The 26,867-nt window shown below is 45.2% G+C and overlaps 3 protein-coding genes across 5 annotated transcripts in view; 2 read left to right on the forward strand and 1 right to left on the reverse strand.

Annotated features, from left to right (window-relative positions):
* The window catches only part of LOC128407190 (histone-lysine N-methyltransferase 2D-like), a 117,615-nt gene extending 110,519 nt beyond the window's left edge, over window positions 1–7,096 (forward strand). Inside the window, 3 exon segments of the mRNA XM_053375251.1 lie at window positions 1,942–2,015; window positions 4,162–4,270; window positions 6,565–7,096. Coding sequence (XP_053231226.1) covers window positions 1,942–2,015; window positions 4,162–4,270; window positions 6,565–6,657 — 276 coding nt within the window. The 3' untranslated portion in view covers window positions 6,658–7,096.
* A 4,612-nt stretch (window positions 7,097–11,708) lies between these two features.
* ORMDL2 (ORMDL sphingolipid biosynthesis regulator 2) overlaps window positions 11,709–26,867 on the reverse strand; it is a 171,681-nt gene continuing 156,522 nt past the window's right edge. The window contains exons 2-5 of one of the 2 annotated variants that reach the window (XM_053375276.1): window positions 19,003–19,023; window positions 13,835–14,009; window positions 12,624–12,775; window positions 11,709–12,517 (exon numbers count right to left, since the gene is read on the reverse strand). In XM_053375276.1, coding sequence (XP_053231251.1) covers window positions 12,382–12,517; window positions 12,624–12,775; window positions 13,835–14,008 — 462 coding nt within the window. In that variant the 5' untranslated portion in view covers window position 14,009; window positions 19,003–19,023 and the 3' untranslated portion in view covers window positions 11,709–12,381. Of the gene's footprint in view, window positions 12,518–12,623; window positions 12,776–13,834; window positions 14,010–19,002; window positions 19,111–26,867 lie in introns of those variants that run through there. The other variant, XM_053375275.1, reaches the window with a different exon arrangement.
* The window catches only part of SARNP (SAP domain containing ribonucleoprotein), a 57,206-nt gene continuing 49,629 nt past the window's right edge, over window positions 19,291–26,867 (forward strand). The window contains exons 1-2 of one of the 2 annotated variants that reach the window (XM_053375264.1): window positions 19,291–19,431; window positions 23,022–23,121. In XM_053375264.1, coding sequence (XP_053231239.1) covers window positions 19,396–19,431; window positions 23,022–23,121 — 136 coding nt within the window. In that variant the 5' untranslated portion in view covers window positions 19,291–19,395. The remainder of the gene's footprint in view (window positions 19,432–23,021; window positions 23,122–26,867) is intronic. The other variant, XM_053375265.1, reaches the window with a different exon arrangement.

The raw sequence follows: 26,867 nt of genomic DNA on the forward strand, positions 1-26,867 counted from the left end.
TGCCCTTCTGGTTTGTACCAGACCTGTGCTCCTTGACAGTAGCAAGAAATTGGGAATCATAGACCTGTACAGTGGTACCTCGGGTTACAGACGCTTCAGGTTACAGATATTTCAGGTTACAGACTCGTGCTAACCCAGAAAAAGTACCTCGGGTTAAGAACTTTACCTCAGGATGAGAACAGAAATCGCGCGGCGGCAGCGGAAGGCCCCGTTAGCTAAAGCGGTACCTCAGGTTAAGAACAGTTTCAGGTTAAGAACGGACCTCTGGAACGAGTTAAGTTCTTAACCCGAGGTACCACTGTACAGAGTTTGAAATTATCCCAAAGTGTCGTCTAGTCATCTAGGGAAGGGCTTTTTGTGGGTGGGTTGTGTGTATCCAGGGAATAGCAGCCATGAGTGGCGCTGTGGTCAAAACCACTAAGCCTCTTGGGCTTGCCGATCAGAAGGTTGGCGGTTTGAATCCCCATGACAGGGTGAGCTCCTGTTGCTCTGTCCCAGCTCCTGCCAACCTAGCAGTTCGAAAGCACACCAGTGCAAGTAGATAAATAGGTACAGCTGTGACGGGAAGGTAAACAGCGTTTCTGTGCGCTCTGGCTTTCGTCACTGTGCCCCGTTGGTGCCAGAAGCAGTTTGGTGATGCTGGCCACATGACCCGGAAAGCTGTCTGTGGACAAATGCCATTTCCCTTGGCCTGAAAGCGAAATGAGCGCCACATTAATGAAAGTTAGAATGATGTTGGATTGGAAAGTAAATGGTTACTATTAGTAATGGTTAAGACAAGGAGAATAAGGAAGATTAGTTTAAATTTTAATTAAAATAAGGGAAGATTTGCTGAGTAATTGATAAGAACTTGGAATACAGAAAAGGGAGGCATGAGGAAGTCGGGGAAGTAAGGTATAAGAAACTAAGATACGAAATGGTACATGTTTTTTGTTCTGTTTTTGCTTCTGTTTTTTTGTTTGTTTGTTTGTTTATGTATTTGTTATATGTTTGTGCTGTTATAAAAATCTGTAATAAAAATTACTTTAAAAAAAACAAAAACGAAATGAGCGCCACAACCCCATAGTTGCCTTTGACTGGACTTAATCGTCCAGGGGTCCTTTACCTTTTACCTACTAGGGAATAGCGGACTGAGATCTGAGAGATCTTCCGTGGACGCGCCTTTTGGTGGTTCTCTTCTCGAATTGTTTCTCCATTTGTTCAATGGGGGAAGGTAGCGACTATAAGACAGCTCAGTCTTATTTCAAGTCTTCATTGCTTTTGCATGTGTTTTACTCACCAGTTTTACTTCTGTCTCCTTTCCACGTTCATTGGCTTTTAAAAAAAAAAATCTTTGAAAAATGAGGACAAAATTATTCTTTAAGTTTCTTATTTCTTAACTTATTTTCTCCCGAAGTATGTATTCTAATACATTCTTTGAGACCACAGTGATGTTGAGGAACTTTGAATACCGGTGGGTAACTGAAGTTCAGGCCTCCTTCACCTTAGCCTTGGAGGTGCAGATAGGGCCAGTTCATATTTGGAATTCGCAGTTATCAAATTCCTCAAGCATCCCTAGTCCCAGCTTACCTTACAGGGTCATTCTGAAGGTGCACAGGACAGAGAAGTTGCTGATTTAGCCTCTTCTTCCATTGGCTTTTGGTTTGGTTTGTTTTTTAAGATTTCCACATCACAGTGCTACAGTTAGAGGTGAAACAACACATGGCAAATTTGTCTCTTCGGTGCAACTCTGAAATGTACATAGCCTAGCATGTGACACACACATACACGCTTGACATGCTGAAATACAGAGCACAACAGCAAGCTAAAATAAACCATTAGCTTGTACCTAGCAAGCTAAAACCATTCGCTTGTACCCAGCTGAGAGCAAAGGCATGAAGCACTGGTTTCTGAACACACAATATAATCAATCTCTCTCTCTCCATTTCCCCTCTTGTCCAGAACCGAGGGATCTACATGTTCCGTATCAACAATGAGCACGTCATTGATGCCACACTGACAGGTGGCCCTGCCAGGTGAGTGAAGCTCTGCCATGGCAGTTCATTGCATCCAATGCCAAAGCTCTTGTTAGCCCATCACAGACTTCGATGTTCAGGGTGGGTTGATTTTTAATTGGCAGTGATTTAAGTCGTACTGCAATTCATAGCGTTTTCTGAATAAACGCGCATAGTTATTAGCTGTCGAAGCAAAATACACTCATTGGCAACTAAACAGAGGCTTTTTCCAGAGGGGAAACGTGGGCCCTCCAATTCCCATCGACTTCATCCAATAGAAGGTAATGGCAGGTGTGGTTCAGCAACATTTAGAGGGGCCAAATAGTTGCAGCCATCAACTGGATTTTGTTTAAAACAAGATCATTTCAAAGGGAAGGGTGGGCAATGCATTCCAATACTCTACTGGCTGGGGGAAAGGTAGAAGGACAGTTCAATTGTAGCTTCTTTTAGCCTTTCTCTTTTCCCTCCCACCCTTTCCCATGAACTTCAGTGGCACAGGATTTACTACACTAGCTCCACTGGAATAGCTCCAGGCACTTTTAACTGGGACAGCTCAGTCGATAAGAGCACGAGACTCTTAACCTCAGGGTTGTGGCAAAAGGATTCCTGCATTACAGGGGGCTGAACTAGATGACCCTTGTGGTGCCTTCTACAATTCTATGAATCTGTGGGATAGCTCCAGGCACAATTTGAGGGGCATTTCAGGAAAACGGAAGGGGTTTATGATCCTGGAGATCTGTAGCCTCCAAAACGCCTCTTTCCCAACTCCACTGCTGGTGGGACAGTTTTCTGGGGAGGCCTCTGGGGCCAACTTGCTTCTCCATAGCATCCTTTAGCCCCGCAGGGCTGAGCAGAACATTATTCCCTCAGCAGATCTTAAAGAAACAGCACACCACCAGCTTGTTATCATTGAGTTCTCAATCTCTCAGGACCTGATGATCGATAAGCTAGTTTGGAAGAAAGAAGAATGTCTTGCCCAAAGCTGAAAAATTGTGGAACTTGGCTAGGGAACATGGGAGACAGCAGGCAGGCTAAGAGGGGATGCAAACCGCCACAGTATAGGAGAGGAGCCTTGAATGATGGTCAGTGGGTTCCGCGGACAACACTGGCCCCTGGCCCTCTTTCCTTCTCTCCCTCCTCTGATGCCCTCTTGCATCTCTGCCTCCCAAAGGCTTGCACTGCTGTTTGTTGCAGCAGCAGCCCTGGCTACAAGCTCAGCAGGCGAATGGTGCCTCTGGGGCTGGCCAGGGGGTGCTGGTTGCCAGGAACTGAGGCAGCCTCAGAGAGTAAGCAAGCAATCAAGCAGGCATAGGACACCAGCCCACCAGCCCTTGCTGTTGGGAATGGACAGACAAGTCACTGGCCGTTGTTGTTATTATTATTATTATTTAATAATAATAATAATAATAATAATAATAATAATAATAATAATAATAATAATTTATTTGTGGGTTTCCCAAGCCACTCTGGGCGGCTTCCAACAAAACACTAAAATACAATAACCTATTAAACATTAAAAGCTTCCCTAAACAGAGCTGCCTTCAGATGTCTTCTAAAAGTTTGGTAGTTATTTTTCTCTTTGACATCTGGTGGGAGGGCATTCTTCAAGGCGGGTGCCACTACCGAGAAGGCCCTCTGCCTGGTTCCCTGTAACTTGGCTTGTGGGGCAGTGTAAGGAGGCACCTCTCTTTGGGACGGGGAAGCAGCTCAGAGACTAGGGGTGGCGGCGGCGGCAGCCACTGACCAGAGGAATCCCTAGGAGAGGAGGCTGAGGGAACACTCCACAAGGGAGGGTGTTTGAAAAAGGGTTAAGAGGCCGCCAGTTCTGCAAGCAGGGCTTAACACAAGGGCTTCTGAGCCCCACAGGGGTGCTGCAGAAATAATGTAGTTGATCAAGGGAGCCGTGGACTCAAAAAGGTTGAGAACCTCTGTTGTAGGGTATTTTTCAGCCAGGGCTACAGCTTCCCAACCCTCCTTTCACCTAATGAATACTTAGTTCTCTCAAAGATCAAGAATAGAATTGTGCTGTCGTCGTCCTGGCCGGCTCAGCTCCCTCAAATTCCAGATGAAAAGTTGGGTTCCTAAAGGGCCTAATTCTGTGGTGCTGTGGGGTTAAGGGTCCAGGTGCATGATGCCTATTTCCCCCTCTTCTGCTGCCCCCACTCAGGTACATCAATCACTCCTGCGCACCCAACTGTGTGGCTGAGGTGGTGACTTTTGACAAGGAGGACAAGATCATAATCATCTCGAGTCGCCGGATACCTAAGGGAGAGGAGGTGAGAATTGAATTGTGGTGGGTTGGGGGAAGGGGTGATAGTGGAGCAAGGCCCGGTGTAGGCGAAGAAAATACCTGTGGGGAAACCCGACGCTGCGCCCATGCTTTTGTCCTTGGAGCGTTCTTCGAGCCCATTTGCTATTAGATGCTTCTATCATGGGACTTGCCGTGGCGTGCCCACGGATCTCCCAGCCAAGCAGTGACCCAAAACTGCTTAATGTGCCCTCAGACCAAGCCTTGGAGACCTGGGAAACGTGCCTAAACTCCTTCTGGGTTAATGCATAGAAAGCATTGCCCTTGCAAACTAGCACACCTTACTTAAGCTTGAAAAGAGGGGGCAAGAACCGGCACGCAGTTTGGATGGCCTCTCCTTCAATGCCTGTGTGTGCTGCATGGCCTTCCTTTTATGTTTTACATGCCTGACGCGGGTGGCGCTGTGAGTTAAACCACAGAGCCTAGGACTTGCCGATCAGAAGGTCGGCGGTTCGAATCCCCGCAACGGGGTGAGCTCCCATCGCTCGGTCCCTGCTCCTGCCAACCAGCAGTTCGAAAGCACGTCAAAGTGTAAGTAGATAAATAGGTACCGCTGCGGCGGGAAGGTAAACGGTGTTACCGTGCGCTGCTCTGGTTCGCCAGAAGCAGCTTGGTCATGCTGGCCACATGACCCAGAAGCTGTACGCTGGCTCCCTCAGCCAATAAAGCGAGATGAGCGCCACAACCCCAGAGTCGTCCGCGACTGGACCTAATGGTCAGGGGTCCCTTTACCTTTATGTAGCTGTTACATCTCCCTGCCGGGGTGGTCGTGAGACACTGCGCGGCAGCAGCAGCAACTAGGCAAGAGCCCGCCAGCTTTTTCCTCTCACAGGCTAAAAGAGTAGTCTGTAGGTCTCACCATAGAAACATATTGTGTAGGCACATCCTTGCATTTTCTAATCTGTGCCAGCATTGGGCTGACTCTGGTTCACTGTCTTTGACAAGTGTGTGCATTGTGAGCTACAAAAGGCCAAATCCTGTTGCTGTAGGCTAGCGAGCCTGCACAAACCTAGGGAAATTAGTGTAGTGTTTTAGACTACGAATTCAAGCCTCTATTCAACTTTGGATACCGGCAGATCCTTGCGTTTGTGCTGTATCTGTAATATGAGAATTGTATACCTCGTTCACACAGTGTTTTTTGTGTGGAAGAGTACATCTCCCCAACTGTTCTGGTTGGGTGAAGGGATGCAGAGATATCCTAAAGTGCCCATGGCTGGAAATGTTCCTGTTAGGTTGACAGAAGCAGCCTGAGCAACTGGGTAGGGCAGACCCCCCCCCTTGTTCTTTAATGTTGAGCAAGGGATTACATCTCAGTGATAGACCCCATGCTTTGCATAGAGAAGGTTCAATCCCTGGTGTCTCCAGTTATAAAAGTATCACCAGGTGATGGAAAGACAATTTGCTGGAGAGCCATGGCCTGCCAGCCCAGCTTCCTAAGTTACACGTAGGGCTGCCTCTGAAGACCGTTCGGAAGCTTCAGCCGGTGCAGAATTCAGCGGCCACATTGCTCACTGGGACAAGATGGTTTGAGCATATCGCACTGATCCTGGACCGATTACACTGGCTGCCAATTAGCTTCAGCTGATTTTGACCTATAAAGGACAGCAATACCTCAAGGGCTGCCTCTTTCCATATAAACCATCCCAGACTCTCTGTTCATCATCTGAGGCCCTTCATTGCCACCTCCATGAGGTCCGGAGAGTGGCAACACGAGAAAGGGCCTTTTCTGTAGTGGCTCCGTTTGTGGAATGCTCTCTCCAGGGAGGTTTGCCTGGCGCCTTCATTATATATTTTTAGGTGCCAGGCAAAAACATTCCTCTTCAACCAGACCTTGGGCTGATCAATATCCTAAAACCTTTTAAATGCATTGGGGGGGGGGTATTGTTTTGTTGTTTTGGCTTAGAACCAGAACTTCTTGTTCTGGTTTATTTATTTATTATCTTGTATTTCATTCCGTGAACCGCCCTGGGATGAAGGGCGGAAAATAAAATTTTTAAAATAATAGTAATAAGTTCCACCTTAACTAAGGCATAGAAGTCATATGAAAAGGAAGGAGAGTCCAAACTCCACTTCCTCCCTTTCTTGCTGCCATCTTGATGAGAAGATAAAACAGTGTAGAGGTTTTGTTCAGCTCCAGTCACTTGTTGCAACCAAGGTGGCCATCGCGGGAATGCGCCCAATGGATGGCAGTGACGTATTTTACGTTAAAGGTGCCTCAAGGATTAATCCTCGGTTCTCTTCCGATGTCCTCCTCTCCCTCAGCTGACCTACGACTACCAGTTTGATTTTGAAGACGATCAGCACAAAATCCCGTGCCATTGCGGAGCCTGGAACTGCAGGAAATGGATGAACTAAACCCCAAGGAGGCTCTTCGGACAAAGCAAAGGGGGAGACCCCGACTGCTCGGCACAAGAGGCTCTGCACAGAGAGGAGGTGCTGCTGCTGTACCAGCTCTCCTAACCCTCCTTCGGCGCAGGGAAATCACCCGGGGGGGGCCAAAACGAGGCATGTTGGGAAGCCACCAACATGCTGGTGGGGCAGCTGGGGCCCAAGACAAGAGAGGGGTGATGTCAGCATATCTGCCACTGCTTGCCAGTCTTGGCTATGGTATTATCATCAAGCTGGCTGCTTTCGGCTGTCAGGCTCAGCGGCCTCCTCTTCCAGACAAGGCGACCTGCTTCTCCCCAGCAGAAAGAAGCAGCCACTAAGCAGCCCCATCCGGGGCGGGGAACTGACAAACTGGCAACTCAGGGTTTTCTTTTAGTTTTTCTTTTGCTTTTTTTAAAAATAAAAATGAATTCTTTCGAGGCCGAAATGGGGAGCGCCCTTCCGCCCCCGTGCACCTGTAAATAACGGGCTTCAGAAATACTATACTGGGAGGAGACTGGGGCATTCTTTCTAGCAGAGCTGGGGGAAAGCAGGGCTGCAGCATGGCAATTGGATCCCCGGGGAAGAATTTGTAATTCCCTCCCCCCCCCCACCCTTGTGTGTGTGTGTGTTTCTTTAAGGAATTTTTGTGTGCGAGAGAGATTTCTTCTTTTTTTAAAAGTCTACTATCTATTGCTTGCTAATCTACCAAGGTAAACAAGAGGCTTCAAAGAGACTCATTAGCTTGACAATCCACCTTCCAGAGCCCACTGCCCCCCCTTCCCAGCTCTGGATTTTGTATACATTTAGATGTTGGATTTGAAAGGAGGGGGAGAGAAAGTGTGTGTAAATAACGTGCTTTTTTTGGGAGAGAGAAAAAAGTACTTTTTTCCAGCGGAAAGCAGGTGTCGGCTTGCAGAAGCTGGAAACAGGCCCTTCCTCTGCCCCACCCTGCCCATCCTCTGTGCGCGAGGAGCATTCGCACTTGAACCTACCTCATTTGAAGTGTTAGACTTTGCTATTTTCTGTTTTCTAATGTGAGCCCCTCGCTGTGCCACCCTTCTGCTTTTTGAGCCCTCTTTCCTAAGTACGGAGAGCCACAGCTCCCCTGGCAGACATGGGAATGCATTTCCAGGAGGTGGGAAACTTTTTTATTATCTGGGGTCGTTCCTCTTTTCCCCCCACCAAAAAAACCCTCAAACCAAAAACAGTACCCAATCACGTGGCAACTTTCCAGACTGAATTGCTGAACCGAGCGCTGTCAGCTTTCTCACCCCAACAACCAAGAAGGGGGCAGGCTTTGAATGTGCCAACGTGATGGAGAACGCAAGATCTCCTGGTCCGGCAGATGCCAATCTCAGCACATCTCTCCCGTAGAGCCCAACCCATTTTGCCGACAAGGGAAGGGGGGGGGGAGAGTGCTTGACGAGAGAGCCGATGGCTAAGGGGGCCCAGCTGTGATATTTGGGGTTGGGGGAAGAGTTGGCTAAACCCGTTGCCCTAGAGACCCCCAGTTCCCAATTGTTTCCCATGATCAACTTGCTGCTCTGAAGACTCTCTTATGTTTGTGTGTGTGCTTGTGTGCGTGAGAGAGAGAGATGTTGGCACATTGCAGAGTTTGGGATTATTTATCTATTTATATATATTGTGTATATATTTGAACTAGCATGGGGAGGAATGCTCTGGCTGCCGGGTTTTCCTCGACTGCCGGGTGGGTTTTCACAGGCCACCCCATTTCCCCTCCACTGGGCAGGAAGGAACTAGAGGGGAGAACGTGTTTATGGACAAAACGTAGGGTGGGAAGGGGAACATGTAAAGAGCCCGTTTTTTATGCTTTCTCTGTGTGTATATAGATGACTATTTTTCCTTTTCCTTTTTAAAGAAGAAATCAATTTATAACCAGTATCTTGAGAGCCATCTGCCTAGCGCCATCTTCCCCCCCCCCCCAAGCGTAGGGAGATTCTGTATTAATAGAAGGCAAAATGTGGGCATTATACAGGGGAGACACACACACACACACACACACAAAACCCGGGGGAAAAGAGAGAAACCCACACACAGGGTCTCCCTGCTGTTGAAATGACTTTGCAAGACAGCTATACCCTTGAACCTAAGTTGGTATTGTGGGGAGGGGGTGAGAGTTGCAGGGTCTTTACTGATAAGGCTCTCTCGACTTAACTTTGTACAGTTGAGGCCTTTTAACGCACAATTGCACCATTTCCCCTCTCCCCACCCCCAAACAAACACTATAACACACCTCTCTTTCTCCAAATGCCTGTAAGAGTGGCATTGAGTGACTAACCAAGGCCACATCTCATATTCTCTCGCCTGATCCAACAGACAAGGCAGAGAGAGAACGTGGCAATAAGACTTAACTTTCATAGCGGGGGCAAGGTGGGGCACGTAAAATCAGGGTTTGTGTGTAAGAATATCTTTTTTTTGAACTTGTTGGCAAGGTGAGAACCATGTTCTTGAGTGAAAAAGCTGCTTCTGCTAACCGTTCAAAGCTATGACGGTTTAAAACAGTGGGGGGCTGGGGTAGGGAAATTTCAAATATTAAAAGTAGTAATTAAAATTGTATATAAGATGGCATTTGTGTAGAGAAGGGGGGGGAGTTTTTATCAGTAACAAAACCACTGGACATTGTTTGAAAATAAAGGTTTGAGTTAAAGCCAGTATGCATTTTTTTTGTCTCTTCGGACTTGTTTTGTGTGTCATTTCCATTAATTTGGAAGGCTGTAAAGATGTAAAAAAAAATAAATTTTAAAAATTGCTACAAAGGTTTAAAAGCTTGAGAGAGATTTTAAAAAAATGATAAAGTGACTGAATATAATAGATTGTCAAGATTTTTTTGGATGACGGTTAAGAGTTTAAGATAATCCTGTAGATTTTAGCTGATGAAGAAAGACTATACAGTTTTTAATTTTTATATAAACTATAACCCGGTCTTGAAGCTAAAACTTTTTTAAAGTTCTCTGCCTGTATAATCGCATTTGACGCCTTGTCCCATACTTCTGTTTACAGTTGCACATATTATATATATTAAGTTTTAACCCTTTTATGAACCCAAAATAATCACTTTTTTAAAAAATAAAGTGTGGACTTTGTGAGGAATTATATTTTGTGTTTTGGGGTTTCATTACTTTGTGTGCGTGATTTCTGTGTAGCAAAGTTGTCCGTGTTGAGAACAAAGGGTTGAAAACAAAACATAAATACTCCTTTTAAAAAATAAATAAAAGCAAACACGAAAACACCCTTGTACGTGGCATGTTTTCTACCAGGTGGTAGCTTTGAAATGTTTCTAATTTACCTTCAAAGTTGCGAAAGAACTGGCTACCACTTTTGCTTCTAAGGTTTTTTAAAGGAAGAAATAAAACCCTAAAATGCATTTAAAGTAATTGGGTCTTGGTTTAAATTTGACTGTGCTTGTATGTGATGGAGTGACAGTCTCATGTCAGTCAGTTGTCAGGATGTACCAAGTCCACATTCTCAGTAGATGGGTAAGAGATCTCGGTGAGTCCAACCATAAGAGTCCTTCTACACACGTGATATCTAAGCTTTACAGCTTCTGTGTGTACCTGTGTCCCCTCTCCCCATACTTTTCTGTTCTGCCATTAATCTTGTGACCACAGGTGTGGCTCAGGGTATTTTGGGGAGTGGGAACCATCTTAAAAGCAAGTTTTGTTAATGCGTTATTGATATTGCCTGTCCTCCAAAATCCTGCCTATGTTTGACCTCCTGAAACTAAAAACCATTATCTGGGCCGCTGGCTTTAGGATATATGGAAACATGTAAACCTTTGGCGTTACTCAAAACTAAACTAGGGCTCATTTGACTATGAGGAAGGTGTGTGTGTGTATAAAGAATTAGCATTGCTGCAACTATATGGTGTGCATACTCCAGCTGCAGCCTTCTGGGTAGCAGAAAATAGGCAGCTTGGTGCAGTTTCACCAGCCACACAATACTCCCCATTCTTCACAAGAAAAACCTAGCAAGGCAGAGCCATTAATGCAATGATTTTGTCGTCACTTGGAAGGAAATCTATAGTCCACCCCAGGGGTTAGCAACCTTTTGCAGCCATGGGCCGGTCCACCGTCCCTCAGACCATGTGGTGGGCCAGACTATATTTTGGGGGGGGGGGGAATGAACGAATTCCTATGCCCCACAAATAACCCAGAGATGCATTTTAAATAAAAGGGCACATTCTACTCATGTAAAAACACGCCGATTCCCGGACCATCCGTGGGCTAGATTGAGAAGGCGATTGGGCCGCATCTGGCCCACAGGCCTTAGGTTGCCTATCCCTGGGCCATCCCAATACAGTGGTACCTCGGGTTAAGCACTTAATTCGTTCCGGAGGTCCGCTCTTAACCTGAAACAGTTATTAACCTGAAGCACCACTTTAGCTAATGGGGCCTCCTGCTGCCGCCGCGCTGCTGGAGCACGATTTCTGTTCTCATCCTGAGGTAAAATTCTTAACCCGAGGTACTATTTCTGGGTTAGCGGAGTCTGTAACCTGAAGCTTATGTAACCTGAAGCGTATGTAACCCGAGGTACCACTGTACTAGCATCTGTCCACTGCTGGGGGAAGAATGTTTTTAGAAATTAAATGCAAGTTGTTAACAGGCCCCCTTTTCAGATGTTAACATTCACTAGCATGTACCGTGTACATCAAGTTGTCTTGGTTGGGTTCAACCCCTTGTTGAATGCATCAGTACTGTGCCAGCAACTCAACAGCTCCCTGAGCAGGGGCGGGGGGCAGTCACAAAAAGCAAATTTGGCAAGGCTAAAAGACAGGCTTTCTGTATTTGAAATCCACATGGCCTGGATTGTTGCCTATCTGGACCATCCTTGTTTGAGAATGGGGAGCTTTTAAGTCTGTGGTTCCGATCAACCACAGTATTTTTGCGTTCAAACAGGTCAGTCTCCCCCAGCCCTGGAGGCAGGCTGGGAAAACAAAGATGGCACTGGAGGCCTGCACTGTGCTATGCAGGCATCCAGCCTCTCCGATAAGAGATTAGGTGGACAGAAGCAGCATGGAACGTTGACAAAACCTGTATTTTTAATTGACTGCTGCGCCACTAGCACGGTCTTGCATTTCTCCTTTATAACCAGAAGGATTAGAAACCGCTTTTGAAAACAGAAGCCAGGTTATGATGTGGACTCAAGGATTTGCACTTGAGTGGTAATGAACCAAAAAAAGGGAACCATGGAGCAGAATCATGAACTACAGTCATCGCAGCATGACAGTTAACTTCTTTCGTAAGAGTTCCCAGGCCCTCCCACCCTGAAAACAACAACCCCATAAACACTTTGGTGTGACAGAATTCTATAAAAACAGAAAAGGTTTACACAGAACAGCTGTATCTCCCAGAAGCTCATCTCAGGCACCCATTACAAGCAGCTCAAGTAGAAGTCTTGCAGGGGACGTCCTGGAGATTTCATGCCCTCCTAAGGATTCAGTCTTTTCCACCAGAAGAGGTGCCGGTCTAATTGTAGACTAGCCGCATGGAGAATGGGTTCTATCTCGTAGCAAGAAGCAGAACTCAATACTGCTGAGCTCTGTGGACAGCTGACGCTCTCCCTGCTAGCCCACCCCACAAGTTAATGCGTGGTTCTCTAGAGCTTCAGGTGATGTGACTGCAGCATTGCCACCAGGATTTTGCAGTTAAGAGCTGTTTCTTTCGGGAAGAGTCAATATTCCGACTGCTTTCAGTACTTGTTGATACCAAAGATGCGCACGCCATGGAACAGGGGTAGTTTGGGCAAGAGGACGCTCAGCAAGGAGCTAGTGTTGATTATGAAGTGCACAGGGTCATATTTGGTATAAAAGCTGGTCAAGATGTAGCTAAAGGGAAATAAACATGCTGTTTTTAGCTGCATGAAAAGAGTTAAAGCTTTGCTGCTTAAGTAAAAGACAAAGCAGTGCAAACGAAGCCATTCCTGGTACTTACAGGACAATTGGTGAGATGCTTAGGAATTTGCGAGAGGACGTCCACTGTGTGCCATCGTCAATCTGCTCCCAGTGTGTGAGGAGGCGATCCTTGCCCTGGTCTGGGGTTTCAAAGGGGGTTCCTTTCACTGTGTGTAGGAGCCAATACATTGCCTGGTGGGGGGCGGGGTGGAAAATAAGTGAATTAAGATTGTGGCCTTTCTTCTCTCTCCCTAGGACAGCAGGAAAGAGGACATCAGCTCAGATTCTTGTGCAGCTCAGATTAAAAGGAATAGTCGAGGAATTTCCATACAGTGGTACCTTGGTTTAAGAACAGCTTAGTTTATGAACAACTCGGATTAAGAATGCTGCAAACCCAGAAGTAGGTGTTTTGGTTTGTCAACTTTGCCTTGGAAGCAGAACATGTTTTGCTTCCTGTTGAGTGTGTTCCATTTGTAAATTGAGTCCCCCACTGCTATGGGAAAGCACGCCTTGGTTTAAGAATGCTTTGGTTTAAGAACAGACTTCTGGAACGGATTAAGTTCGTAAACCAAAGTACCACTGTATTGGTATTGGTCCAAGCATAAGCTACATCCTTAAAATGAGATCACTTCAATGATGCAAGAGCACAATAACAGGTCACACTCTGAGTTTTATACAAGCCAGCTTTGGAGGGTGAAAGCGAGGCCTATATTCAGGCCTATATGGAAGAAGGTTTGACGTACAATGACGACACGTTTTACTGCATAGATATCCCATGATCTGTGATAACAATCAAGACTTCTCTGCTTGTGGAAAAGAGAAATGGCGCATACAATCCTTAGGATGTGTAGCAGGGATAGGGAATATTTTTTCAGCCTGAAGGCTGTCAGGGACTGCGTTGCAGGGGTGTGGAGACGACAACACACAAAATGGGCAGGGAAGCCATGGTTGTAATTCTTACCTTTGTACAACAAGCTAGTTTCTACACACACACATTCATTTCTTACCCCGATCCAAACAAGCAAGGATCCCTATCAGAATGCAAACACACATTCCACCCAGGCAATAACAGTCAAGAAGGGCGTGAAGCAGAGTCACTGAAGGGTGTGTCTGGGAAGGTGTTATAACACAAAGAGTCCCCAGAGTTTGAGGTCCACCACCACCAACCCAGAGAATGCATTAAAGGCTCAGGTGCAAAAAAATAGCCTTAAAGAACTTAAGTTCACAAGTTGATAAAAAGTTATAACCTACCAAGTTATGGATGACATTGGTCAGGGTCCAAACCACAGGGACGCTAAAGAAGGGGATGCTGAGAAGAATGATGTGGAGGAGAACCACCGAGATGCTATAAGCCAGCCAAATGCCTTTGCTGTTCATCACTCGGGTGTTGGGGTTCACCTCGCTGTGGGCCACGCCAACATTCATGCTGAAGAGGAAAAACAATATGCTGGATGCAGAGATACTGTACAGTGGTACCTCTGGTTACATACACTTCAGGTTACATACGCTTCAGGTTACAGACTCCGCTAACCCAGAAATAGTACCTCGGGTTAAGAGCTTTGCTTCAGGATGAGAAAAGAAATTGTGCTCCGGCAGCGTGGCGGCAGCAGGAGGCCCCATTAGCTAAAGTGGTGCTTCAGGTTAAGAACAGTTTCAGGTTAAGAACGGACCTCCAGAACGAATTAAGTATGTAACCAGAGGTACTACTGTACATTATATATTATTTCATTTGAATCTGTAAAATAGAAAATGCAGAAATACACACACAGAGAGTTGTTTCACGTACCACATTGCCATCAACTACAAAGAAGTGTTTCTTTCAAGCCTAATTTTGGGGAGCCGGAGAGAAAAGAAGCTAAGGAAAGCCTCTTTGGGCGCTTGCGAGCCCACAGGTGCCACACTGGCAGCCATGGCGTAAAACAGTAGGGCATTTTATGCTTATTCCTATTTCCTGCTTCTTCCGTTTTTTAGCAGCCGAGGAAACTGCCTCATTAGTCCTGTGGCGGAGTGCTTGCTGGGCAAGGCAAGAAGGTCCCTGGTCCTGCCCCAGACACCTCCAAGAAGGGCCCCACCTGTCTGGATCCTTGACTACCATAGCCTCGGCCCTGTATCACAAGCCTCCTCTAGGGGAGCACATTAGCAACAATGTCCTTTTCAATGCAACTTGTATCTAAAGGCAGCAGTATCCTTTTTTAATTTCCCAACTTTCCAATAAAAGGCAACAATTACAAAGGGGGTCCTTCAATATTTTCAGTTCAATTGCAGATTAGTCACATATAGTTACAATGTCTCAAAACGGTGCAGTGCTTTCTACTGTCCTGGCAGACCCAACACCAGGGATTAAGCGGTGGTGGTCTTTCTTTCCTTTCCTCACTTTTTCCTTCAATCAAAGTATTTTCTTCTCCTCCCCCCCCCCCACTCTGGAAGGGAGTTCTTGAATCTGACATTAAAATTAGTTCCTTTTGGCTCAACTTTCCCGGTTCTTAGTTCCAACAGTCTTTGCTTTAGTTCTATTTACAAAACCGGAAGACGGACTTCCTTTTTACGCCTTCCCGCTTCAGATCCAAATTCAAGTTCTTTATGCCGATCAAAGGCACAAGTCCTTTGATCTTTCGATCTTTGCAGAGTCTTACTCACGGGTTGTAGTTTAAAAGCCGAAACTTCAAAGGAAGAAAGGTCAGCGCTCTCCGGCAACAGCTGCGCGGCTTCACTCCACAGAAGTAGCGATCGACTCTCAGTGCCGCGCCACCCCCGTTCCGCTCCGGAGCCCCTCGCGGGGTCCCTTTGCCACTTGGGGGGGGTGCTTCTGGCACCCACTGAGTCCCACGGCCGCTGGCTTTCCCCGCCTGCGGTTTTTTAATGGGTCTTCACTGCGCCGTAGCGGATAAACTCGATTTCTGCAGAGCTTCTCCCTCGTAGTTAGAAGGAGACCGCCATTGCCGTTGGCGCCACCTCCGGAAGCCCTCCCAAATACTATAGAACTTTGAAAGACTATTTGATTTAACCACTAAAGGAGGTTTGTAATGAAATCATGGAGGGGGAAAAGGCGCCGGAGTCGTGGAAAGAAGCTTATATCACACTAATACCTAAAACTGAGTCTGAGAAGACACAACTTAAGAACTACCGCCCCATATCCCTGCTTAATGTGGATTATAAAATTTTTGCAGACATTTTGGCCAAAAGACTCAAAAAAGTATTAGCAGAGATGATACATAAAGACCAGGCTGGCTTTCTCCCCGGTAGACATTTATCTGATAATATGAGGAATGTAATTAATATTTTGGAAAAGCTACAAGTGAATATCAACACAAAAGCAGTTTTGATATTTGTAGACGCGGAGAAAGCCTTTGACAATATTTCTTGGAGTTTTATGAAGAAAAATCTTCAGGGGATGGGGGTTGGACAAAACTTTGAAAATGGTATAGGTGCGATTTACTCTGAACAAAAGGCTAAACTGATAGTTAACAACATAGTGACAGAAGAATTTAAAATTGAGAAAGGGACACGACAAGGCTGCCCAATTTCCCCACTGCTTTTTATTTCGGTCCTGGAGGTTTTGCTAAATATGATTAGAAGGGACCAGCTGATACAAGGTATTCAGGTCGGATCTAAACAATATAAACTTAAAGCCTTTGCAGATGATCTTGTACTGACACTACAGGAGCCAGGTTCTAGTACCAAGAGGGCTTTAGAACTAATCCAGGAGTTTGGTCAAGTGGCAGGCTTTAAGCTAAACAAGTTAAAAACTAAGGTTTTGGATAAAAATTTGACGCTGAGTGAGAGAGAGAGAGGTTTCAGAATGAGACAGATTTAACATTAGTAAAGAAGGTAAAATACCTGGGGGTGAATATGACTGCTAAGAATGCGAATTTATTTAAAAATAATTATGAGAAATGTTGGTCAGAAGTGAAGAAAGACTTAGAAATTTGGTCGAATTTGAAGCTTTCCTTGCTTGGTCGAATTGCTGTTATTAAGATGAATGTATTGCCGAGAATGCTGTTTTTGTTTCAATCATTGCAAATTATTGATAAGATGGACTGTTTCAAAAGGTGGCAAAGATACATTTCTAGATTTGTCTGGCAGGGCAAAAAGCCCAGAATTAAATTTAAGATACTTACGGATGCTAAAGACAGAGGGGGGTTTGCCCTGCCGGACCTTAAACTTTACTATGAATCAGCAGCTTTTTGCTGGTTGAAGGAATGGCTGCTTCTTGAGAATACTGACACCTTAGATCTTGAAGGTTATGACAATGTATTTGGGTGGCATGCATACTTGTGGTATGGCAAGGTTAAAGCGCATAAGGCATTAAAAAACCATATTGTCAGGAAAGCACTATTCAATGTTTGGATAAGATATAAAGACTTTCTGGAGAGTAAAACCCCAAGGTGGCTATCACCTATGGAAGCGAAAGCTATGAAAAAACTTAACATGGAGGCAAAATGGCCAAAGTATTGGGAAATTTTGGAACAGGAAGGCGACAAGCTGAAATTGCAGAGCTATGAGAAGCTTAAAGGGAAGGTGCGAGACTGGTTACATTATTTTCAAATAAGAGAGGTTTATAACCAAGATAAAAAAATTGGTTTCCAGGTGGAAAAATCAAAATTAGAAACAGAATTGTTAGAACCCAATGCTAAGATATTATCAAGAATGTATAATTTGCTGTTGAAATGGAGTACTGAGGAAGAAACGGTAAAATCTGCTATGATTAAATGGGCACAAGATATAGGACATAATATTGTTTGCGGACTGGGAGCAGTTGTGGACCACTGGGATTAAATTTACGGCATGTAATGCCTTAAGAGAGAATATTATGAAAATGATGTACAGGTGGTACATGACCCCAGTCAAGCTTGCAAAAATTTACCATTTGCCCGATAATAAATGTTGGAAATGTAAAGAAACTGAAGGTACATTCTTTCACCTTTGGTGGACGTGCCCAAGGATTAAGGCTTTCTGGGAGATGATTTATAATGAAATGAAAAAGGTATTTAAATATACTTTCGTGAAGAAACCAGAGGCCTTTCTCCTGGGCATAGTTGGCCAATTGGTGTCAAAGAAGGATAGAACTTTCTTTATGTATGCTACAGCAGCAGCAAGAATACTCATCGCAAAGCATTGGAAGACACAAGATTTACCCACTCTGGAAGAATGGCAGATGCAAGTAATTGACTATATGGAAATGGCTGAGATGACTGGCAGAATCCGAGATCAGGGAGAAGAGTCGGTGGAAGAAGATTGGAGGAAATTTAAAATTTATTTACAGAAACATTGAAAAATGTATGAATGCTGAGGACATTGAAATGAAATGAAGGGGTTCTAGTAACAAGATAGACAAAAACTTGAAATTATAAATTTGGGAGGTAAAATAATTAAGGATAAAGTAAACTGGATGAATTTGCTGAACCAACTTTTAAAGAAGGATACAAAAAAGGGAGGCGTGAGGAAGTCAGGAAAATAAGTTAATCAAAGATGAGCAATTAGAAAAGAGGGATATGTGTTTTTCTTTTTTGTGTGTTTACTGATTTTTTCTTTTTCCCCTGTTAGGTTAAATGTTTGTATTTTTGTATTGTAAAATTATGTATTGTTGTGTTTTATATTTTCCCTGTGTTTTTATTGTTCTTTGTTTGGTTGTTGTGGATTTTCTTTATTGTTAAACTTAATAAAATATTATTATAAAAAAAAAAAGCGAGATGAGCGGTGCAACCCCATAGTCACCTTTCACTGGACTTAACCTTCCAGGGGTCCTTTACTTTTTTACCTTCCTACGGAAATCCCAGAAATCACTATACAGTGGTACCTCGGGTTAAGTACTTAATTCATTCCGGAGGTTTGTTCTTAACCTGAAACTGTTCTTAACCTGAGGCACCACTTTAGCTAGGGGCCTCCCGCTGCCGCTACACGATTTCTGTTCTCATCCTGAAGCAAAGTTCTTAACCTGAGGTACTATTTCTGGGTTAGCGGAGTCTGTAACCTGAAGTGTATGTAACCCGAGGTACCACTGTACAACCTTTAGAAGACATCTGTATGAGGAAGTTCTTGATGTTTGATGTTTGATGTTTTATTATGTTTCTGTATATGCTGGGCCAGAGTGGCTGGGGCGACTCAGTCAGATGGGCTGGGTACAAATAAATAAATAAAATAATATAATAATAATAATAATAACAATAATAATACAAATTTATTATTTATACCCCGCCCATCCGGCTTGGTCCCCCCAGCCACTCTGGGCGGCTTCCAACAAAACACTAAAACACAATAATAATTAGTGCAGGGCCGACATCAAGCTCACGTGGGCCGGTGCTCCGGCTCAGGACAAGGCGGTTCAATGCGAAGCCCTCGTTTATCACCAGGAAGGACACCCAGGAATTAGAGAAACCGCCTGCCCCACGACCCACAACGGAGACCTATAGGAGACCTACGCGGCTGGTTCCGCGGCGGCGTCTCTTCTTGGCGCGGGAGGGACAAGGCGAGGCACCCGAAAGCGGCGCTTCTTCCGGCTTCTGCTTCCGCAGGCAGGCGGTCTCCAGGAAACGATTCCTCGTCCCCGCCCCCCACGGCTAATCAGCCAATAGGGCAGGCGCTCCGGCCCCTCCCCATTGGCTATTCCCTGCCGCCGCTCTTCGCCTCTCTCCCCGTTTCCCGGTTTAAAAAAACAACACACGAGCCAATGAGCGAGGCGGATGTTAGGGAAGCGTCAAAGTTCAAGGGAAAGCGAGGCCCGGATTGGGCGGCAGGGCCTGAGCGGGCACGCACGGTTTGCCGTCGGGGCGCGAGGGAGGAGGCCGCTGAGGGAGGGGAAAAGCGAAGGGAAGATGGCGGCGGAAACAGTGGAGCTGCACAAGTTGAAGGTACCGAGGCCGGGTCTGAGCGGGTGGGGCGGACTCCTCATACTCTGAGGGAACAGCGCTTGGCCTCCTTCTCCTCCTTCGCCTCACTCCAGGCTGGCGGCAGCGGCAACACTGAGGGGAAAATCCTGAGGGAGCTGCCTTTCCCCCCCTCAGGCTCCGTGTGGGGTTTTGCGCCGTCAGACCAACCGGGCCGCCGAGTTCTCGCGAGGGCGGGAAAAGAGTCGCGGCGGTTCCCGTCGCGCCGCGCTCCCCTCTCAGGCCGGCTGGACCTGCGGGCATCGCGCCCACCTGCAGGAAGAGGCAGCGCTCTCCTCGCCCACGTTGGTTGGTGGTAGCTGCGTAGCCCGAGCTGAACGCCCTGGTGGATCAGGCGAGGGGATCTGTCTAGCCCAGCATCCTGTTCTCACACAACTACCAGCCAAGATGCCTGTGGGATATAGGAGCGCGAGAGAAAACTCTCCCCTCCCGTGCTTTCCAGCAATGGTGGTCGGAAGCATTGCTGCCTCAAACTGTGGAGCAAGGGAGCAAACTCTTCGGTCCCCCCCCCAAAAAAATTTTTTTGAGAGAGCCTGGAGAGATAGATAGATAGATAGATAGATAGATAGATAGATAGATAGATAGATATACAACACACACATATATGTATAGATAGATAGATATACACACACATATATACATATACACATAAATTTATAGACATATATTTATATATACACAAACATACACACACACACACACATATATATATATATATATATGTATATATATATACACACACACACACATATATATATACATGGGACGTGGGTGGTGTTGTGGTCTAAACCACTGAGCCTTGGGCTTGCCTATCAAAAGGTTAGCAGTTCGAATCCCCACGATGGGGTGAGCTTCCGTTCCTCGGTCCCGGCTCCTGCCAACCTAGCAGTTCAAAAGCACACCAAAAAGTGAAAGTAGATAAATAGGTACTGCTCCGGCGGGTAATGGCGTTTCCATGCGCTGCTCTGGTGTCGGTGTTCCGTTGCGCCAGAAGCGGCTTAGTCATGCTGGCCACATCACCCGGAAAAACTGCGGAGCTCCCTCAGCCTGTAAAGTGAGATGAGCACCGCAACTCAGAGTCGTTCGCAACTGGACTTAACTGTCAGGGGTACCTTTACCTTTTACCTCGGTTTTTGAATGTCTTTGTTGACGAACATTCAGTTTTCGAATGCCATAAACTCAGAAGTAAATGCTTCAGTTTTTCAACACGCCTCAGAAGTCGAACATGCCACACGGCTTCCGTTGAGTGCAAGTTCCTGAGTCCTAGCTGTCGGCTATTGGGTTTTCAGTTTTCGAACGTTTCAGAATTCAAACAGCTGGGGACCTGGGTGCCCGAGGACCCACAAAGTTCCCCATGAAGGGGGCTGGGCACCCTCAAATTTTGTTGCTAGGGCCATGCATGCTGTATGGCTCCCACAGTCACAGGACCAAACTGGCACTCTTGATGGGCATTGCCATTCACATGGCGTGGGTGAGCCCCATTATAATTGATTATGCGGGACTTACTTGCTCCGCCCCCAAATATTTTATTCAAGTTGGCACCTCTGCTGTGGAGGTAGAGCATATCTATTATGGCTAGTAGCCATTGATAGCCGTCTCCTCCCTGGATTTGTGTAATCTTTCAGTAAATTTGGAAGCAAATCATTTTTGATTTACTTCAGTTAGTAAGTCATTTGGAATGAATAGTTCTCAAAGTGGCTGATAGCTAATTCTCAACAATTCAGTACAAAGCAGTGCTCTCTCATTTTAGTGCTGGAGGATGTTATGTTAACCTAGTAAACCATTGAACCTCTTGGACTTGCCAGTTGGGAGGTTGGTGATTCAAATCTCCATGACGGAGTGAGTTCCTGCTGCTCTGTCCCAGCTCCTGCCAGCCTAGCAGTTTGAAAGCACATGAGTGCAAGTAGATAAACAGATACCACTGCGGCAGGAAGGTAAACTGCATTTCCGTGCACTCTGGCTTCTGTCACAGTGTTCTGTTGCACCAGAATCAGTTTATGCATGCTGGCCACATGACCCAGAAAGCTGTCTGTGGACAAATACAGGTTCCCTCAGCCTGAAAGCGAGATGAGCGCCGCAACCCCATAGTCGCCATTGACTAGACTTAACCACCCAGGGGTCCTTTACCTTACCTGCCTTCCATAGGTTATTGGACGGCTCCTCTGTCATCCCTGACCACTAGCCATGCTTGCTGGGGCTAATGGAAGTTGTAACCCACCAACATTTGAAGGGGTACCAGGCGAGGGACTATGTTAACTCCTCTTCCCCAGCTCTCTGGTGGCGAGTCTAGCAGGAAATGGCCCTGCCCCAATAGCGCTCAAAATAAGAAACAGGAGGGAGGAAGTCATCCACAAGCAGGTATTTGTATAAAAATGTGTGTTCCTGTGAAATTACGTAATGAAAGTTGAATGTGTTTGAATGGAAGTCTCAACCTGGACCAGTAGAACACTTCATTTTACAAATGATCTTTTAAAAGCCTATTTCTTCTCTTGTCCTTTAGTTACTCAGTGAAGGATGAGCCTCTCTAGGATTAAGGCTGCAAACCTTTGCCCACTTATATAGGAATCAGTACAACCTGAATATAGTGGAACTTGCTTTGATAAATCCACTTTATACAATTCAGTCCTATTTCCCTCTCAGTTTGCATGCTGAACTTTCTGTCATTGCTGCCCCTGGTTCTGGGCAACCAATATTGCCCTCCCATTTTCCAGGTGGATGCTTCCTGCCACAAAATGCTTGTGTAAAGTTGCAAAGATAAATGTGGGGAACCAGGAACTTCACAGTATGAAGTAAATGTTTCCCCTTGTATGCTTGTTATTATTCATTCAAAGCATCCCCACCTCAGCCAGAAAAGTTCCCAGGGCAGCTTATATAAGATCATGCTTACATACTTCCCATGTTTATATACTTAATAAATTATTGAAGCAATCTGAAAACCTTGTGGGCCCCTTGGTAGGCCCTTATGAGCACCATGACTCATGGTGATGGCAACTGTAGTGTGGAAAGTAGGCACACAGCCCAAGAGGATGTAATAACAGAGTAAAACTACAAATTTATAGAAGATGTGGTGGAGCAGCATAGAATTGTGATGGTTGTCACCAGTAATGTTATTCTTGCACAAAGTTGGAGCAGTCAGAGGTGCAGTGGGTAACTTAGTGAGCTCTCATTTTCCCAGGAACAAAATATTACTATATGTGCATTTAGAGAGAAGTCTTCCTTGAGGAAAACTAGTCTCATGAATAAAGTTCTAATGTGTCTAGGCCAGTGAAAGGTTAACTTCATAAGTCAACTTTATTAACTATTGTAAGACTGAGAATCTTCTATTTTTGGTCTTGTTTTTACTTCAGATTCCTACAGACTTTCTTTACAAATGTTATAAAATGAGTGTTGAAAAAAATCTATATAAACCCCATGTCCTCAGCCTTATCTTGTTGAAAACCTTTCACTACTTAATATCTATCCATTATGTTTATTGCATTTTTGTACATGTTCCCTTTCTAATCTGTAGGAAGCCACACTTTCTTTATTAAGGCAAAGTCTCTTCTACTTTACAGCTAGCTGAGCTGAAGCAGGAATGTTTAGCCCGAGGTCTAGAGGCAAAAGGAAACAAACAGGATCTTATCAATAGACTCCAGGCCTATCTTGAGCAGCATGGTAGGTTCCTACACTACATTCTTTCTACACTCTACCAAGATCCTTCTAACAAGATAGAGCAGAGTCCAGCAAAGGTTACCTTAAATATTTAAACAAATGTGTTGCTTTTTGGATGTTCATTGTGAAACTGTTTACAGTCTTTCTGTACAAGAGTCAAAGGTTCCCTGTTTGACTTCAGTTTATTAATTGCTCTTCATCTAAAGTTCTGAAATGATTGAGCAAGACATAGGCCACTTTCTAATGTCATGCTAAACCATGGTTTAATGTTAAGTGACCAAGCCTCTGGCTCAAGTGCTCGCCTCTCTGTTTCTGGCATGGCCAAGAGGAGGAGTTGGAAGCTTTTGCTTACATTTTTTATTAATTGTGTTTTTGCATTTTGTTCAGTCTCATGGATGCGTTTCTGGCAGGACCCTCACAATTCCCTTCAGAATCTTTGCCAGTGACAGATACAAGGAAAAGAAACATGAGCTGGCGTGGTGTAGTGGTTAAGAGCGGTAGACTCGTAATCTGGGGAACAGGGTTCACGTCTCCGCTCCTCCACATGCAGCTGCTGGGTGACTTTGGGCTAGTCACACTTCTTTGAAGTCTCTCAGCCCCACTCACCTCACAGAGTGTTTGTTGTGGGGGAGGAAGGGAAAGGAGAATGTTAGCCGCTTTGAGACTCCTTCAGGTAGTGATAAAGCGGGATATCAAATCCAAACTCTTCTTCTTCTTCTTCTCTCTAGTACCAGCAGTGGTCAGGAGAAATGTTTCTATAATTAAGAGAGACAAGTTCAAACCCCCCACCCCAACTATGTGTTCACAGGTTTTATTTTCAGTAAAAGGCACAACTAACATACTGTTGAAGACACTGTTTTAGAACAGAAACCTTTTGGAATGTAAGGATGAAGTGCATGTCTGCAAAGGAAGCAACTGCTGATACAAGGCGCTTTATCATGGTGGTCGATAACACTGCATTGAAAGCAGAAAAGGGGGATTTGAATTCTGCTCCAGGCAGATACTGGAATCCACTCTAGCCCAAAGTACACTACAGCTGTTGTATGCCACACAGGTCTACCCACTAATTTCCTGGTGGCCTGGCCAGCACGGCCACAATGCTGGGCTTGTGACCGTCTACTAGTCCTGGTAGGAAACTTCTATGATTCATATCAGTGCTCACCTTCCTGGCTCCTCAGTCTTTTTGTTTCCTGCCAAGCTCAGCAGATGTCCTCTGTCCTCTTAGACCTTAACATTTTTCTTGGCTTTTATTTTTGCAGCATTCAGACAGACTAATTACCCTATTGGTGTCTTTTCATCCAACATCAATGAGTGATGAGGCCCAATCATACACCTTAGCTAAATAGCTTAAGGCCTTCTCAGATTCAGCATCTTCCTGCTCCTAGGCAAGTGATGGCCCACTCAACTAGAGCTACAGCCACCATAGTAGTCTGGCAACTAATGTCAGCATTAGAGGGCAGTCCCCTCTGCTGTTACCAGACATTATAAAGGGGATGCCTGCACTTCTGCAGAAGCAGCCCTTTGGAAGGTGTGTCCTTCAGATAATAGCTAGACCATAGGGAGTGGATTCAGTATCTGCTCAAAGGAACATAGGCTCTGGTAGGTCCCAGCATAGTAGCATTGTAGTCAGGAAAATGTAACTTTGGTCACTTACTATGATATGGGCCTTTTCTGGCAACAGAGTTCACCCTATATGCAGCTGCTCTCTCAAGAGGTGGTCATATAAATTGTTATCAGAGCATTTTAGTTCTGTGTATACTTCTTACTATTAATATTAATATACACAATGCCAACTATGTTCAGTACACTGTACACAATTAAATTAAGAAATTCTACCCTGAAGTTGTACAGTCTAGAACAACAATTATAAACAATGCAACAAGAATCAGTAGTTTAGAATGCACAGTTTACAAGCCATTAAAATTGAAGTTCTTTCCAGTGACATTGTCAGGTTTCTCAGTTGTGTTGCAGATCCTACGGTTTTTAGAGCTTGACCAGAAGGGAAAACTGAGGAGCTAGGAGGAGCACTGAAACAAATCATGTTTCTTGCCTGGGCTGGCAGACGAACACAAACCTAGAATAGTGACTATGTAACCCTGCTGCTAGAAGAGACCTGTATCATAGTAAGTCACTAACATTACATTTGATACCCAAAAATCATTTCAAAAAGTAGAAAGGCAATGGAAAAAGCTAGCCTGGCAAGAGAAAATTAGAACCCCAGTGTCACTTTTTCTTAGCAACCAGAGACATGGAAGTTTTCAGGGGCAGCAAGTTGTTTCCAGAAAATGGAAGTCAGCAAAATGAAAACAAAAAGGAATTTAAATTTGCGCATACTACAATCACAAAAATGCAAGTATAATATAACAGATCCAAGAAAATAATATGAGGAACATATTACTGAGAATATTAAGGCCAGCAATTAAAAACAGGAGTCTAGTTAGGAAGGCAGTTGGATCACTAGAGGACCAAGGAATTAAAGTTTTATTAAAGGATAAGGTGGCTGCTGAAAAACTGACAAATTATGTAACTGATGAAGATGTGGAACAGAGGCCCAAGCCTAACATGACCCGTTGAATTTGTATTCTGTAGGTAAAACCATGCTCAAAATAGCTTACAGCACGAAAACTTACATAAATACAAACATAACAAAAGTAGTCAAATAAAACACATCAAAAAGTTCACAACCATAATTGCACAATTTCCACATAACTCATTATAAGATCTAAAAATTAAAATACAAATAATTAATATGAACAACAGCAACAACAAAAACCCAGCAACTCACCCCACCCTGCCAAACAATACCCCCCAGAAATCCATTCAGAAGCCTCAGCTTTTGTAGCTGTAGTTGGTCAGGACCCTGCCCTCCCAAGCCAGGTGGAAAAGACTAACAAGGCAGGGAGCAGGTCTTCCAGGACTCGCAGCCAAGATGTTTGAAGTCTTTTAAAATCACTCTCTGTATCAGAGAACTGAAAAACATGGAAAGTAACCACCATTTTTTAAAACCATTTCAGAGTGGTTAACTTAAATGTTTGTTTTGATAAATTGGTGGGAAGTGTTCGAAGACAGAGGTCCCCTGGCTGGGTTGGGACGATATGGGGTTGGGGGGGCCAACTCCCATCTCTTGCGGGGGCACAATTACTTGCCAGTGCCTTCTGTCAAGAGTTTGGGTATAGGCTTCGACACCTCCCTTTCTATGGAGGTGCAGGTTGCAGCTACAACAAAGGCGGCATTTTTCCATCTTCACCGTGCTAAGCAGTTGGTCCCTTACCTCTCTCGCCCTGATCTCGCCACTTTGATCCATGCGATGGTCACCTCCAGGCTTCATTATTGTAACTCACGCTACGTGGGGCTGCCCTTGAAATTGACGCAGAAACTGGCGGGTGCAGAATGCCACGGCGAGACTCCTTACGGGGTCTTCGCCGCGGGATCACATTCATCCAGTGCTATACCAGCTGCACTGGCTCCCAGTGGAGTATAGGATCAGGTTTAAAGTGCTGGTTTTAACCTTTAAAGCCCTATACGGCCTAGGACCCTCGTACCTATGGGACTGCCTCTCCTGATACGCCCCACGGAGGGCCTTATGGTCTGCAAATAATAACACCTTGGAGATCCCAGGCCTCAGAGAGATTAGGCTGGCCTCAACCAGGGCCAGGGCCTTTTCGGCCTTGGCCCCGACCTGGTGGAATGCTCTGCCACAAGAGATCAGGGCCCTGCGGATTTGACATCTTTCCGCAGGGCCTGCAAGA

The sequence above is a fragment of the Podarcis raffonei genome, chromosome 2, assembly GCF_027172205.1.
Source record: "Podarcis raffonei isolate rPodRaf1 chromosome 2, rPodRaf1.pri, whole genome shotgun sequence".
In the NCBI taxonomy this organism is placed as follows: Eukaryota; Metazoa; Chordata; class Lepidosauria; order Squamata; family Lacertidae; genus Podarcis; species Podarcis raffonei.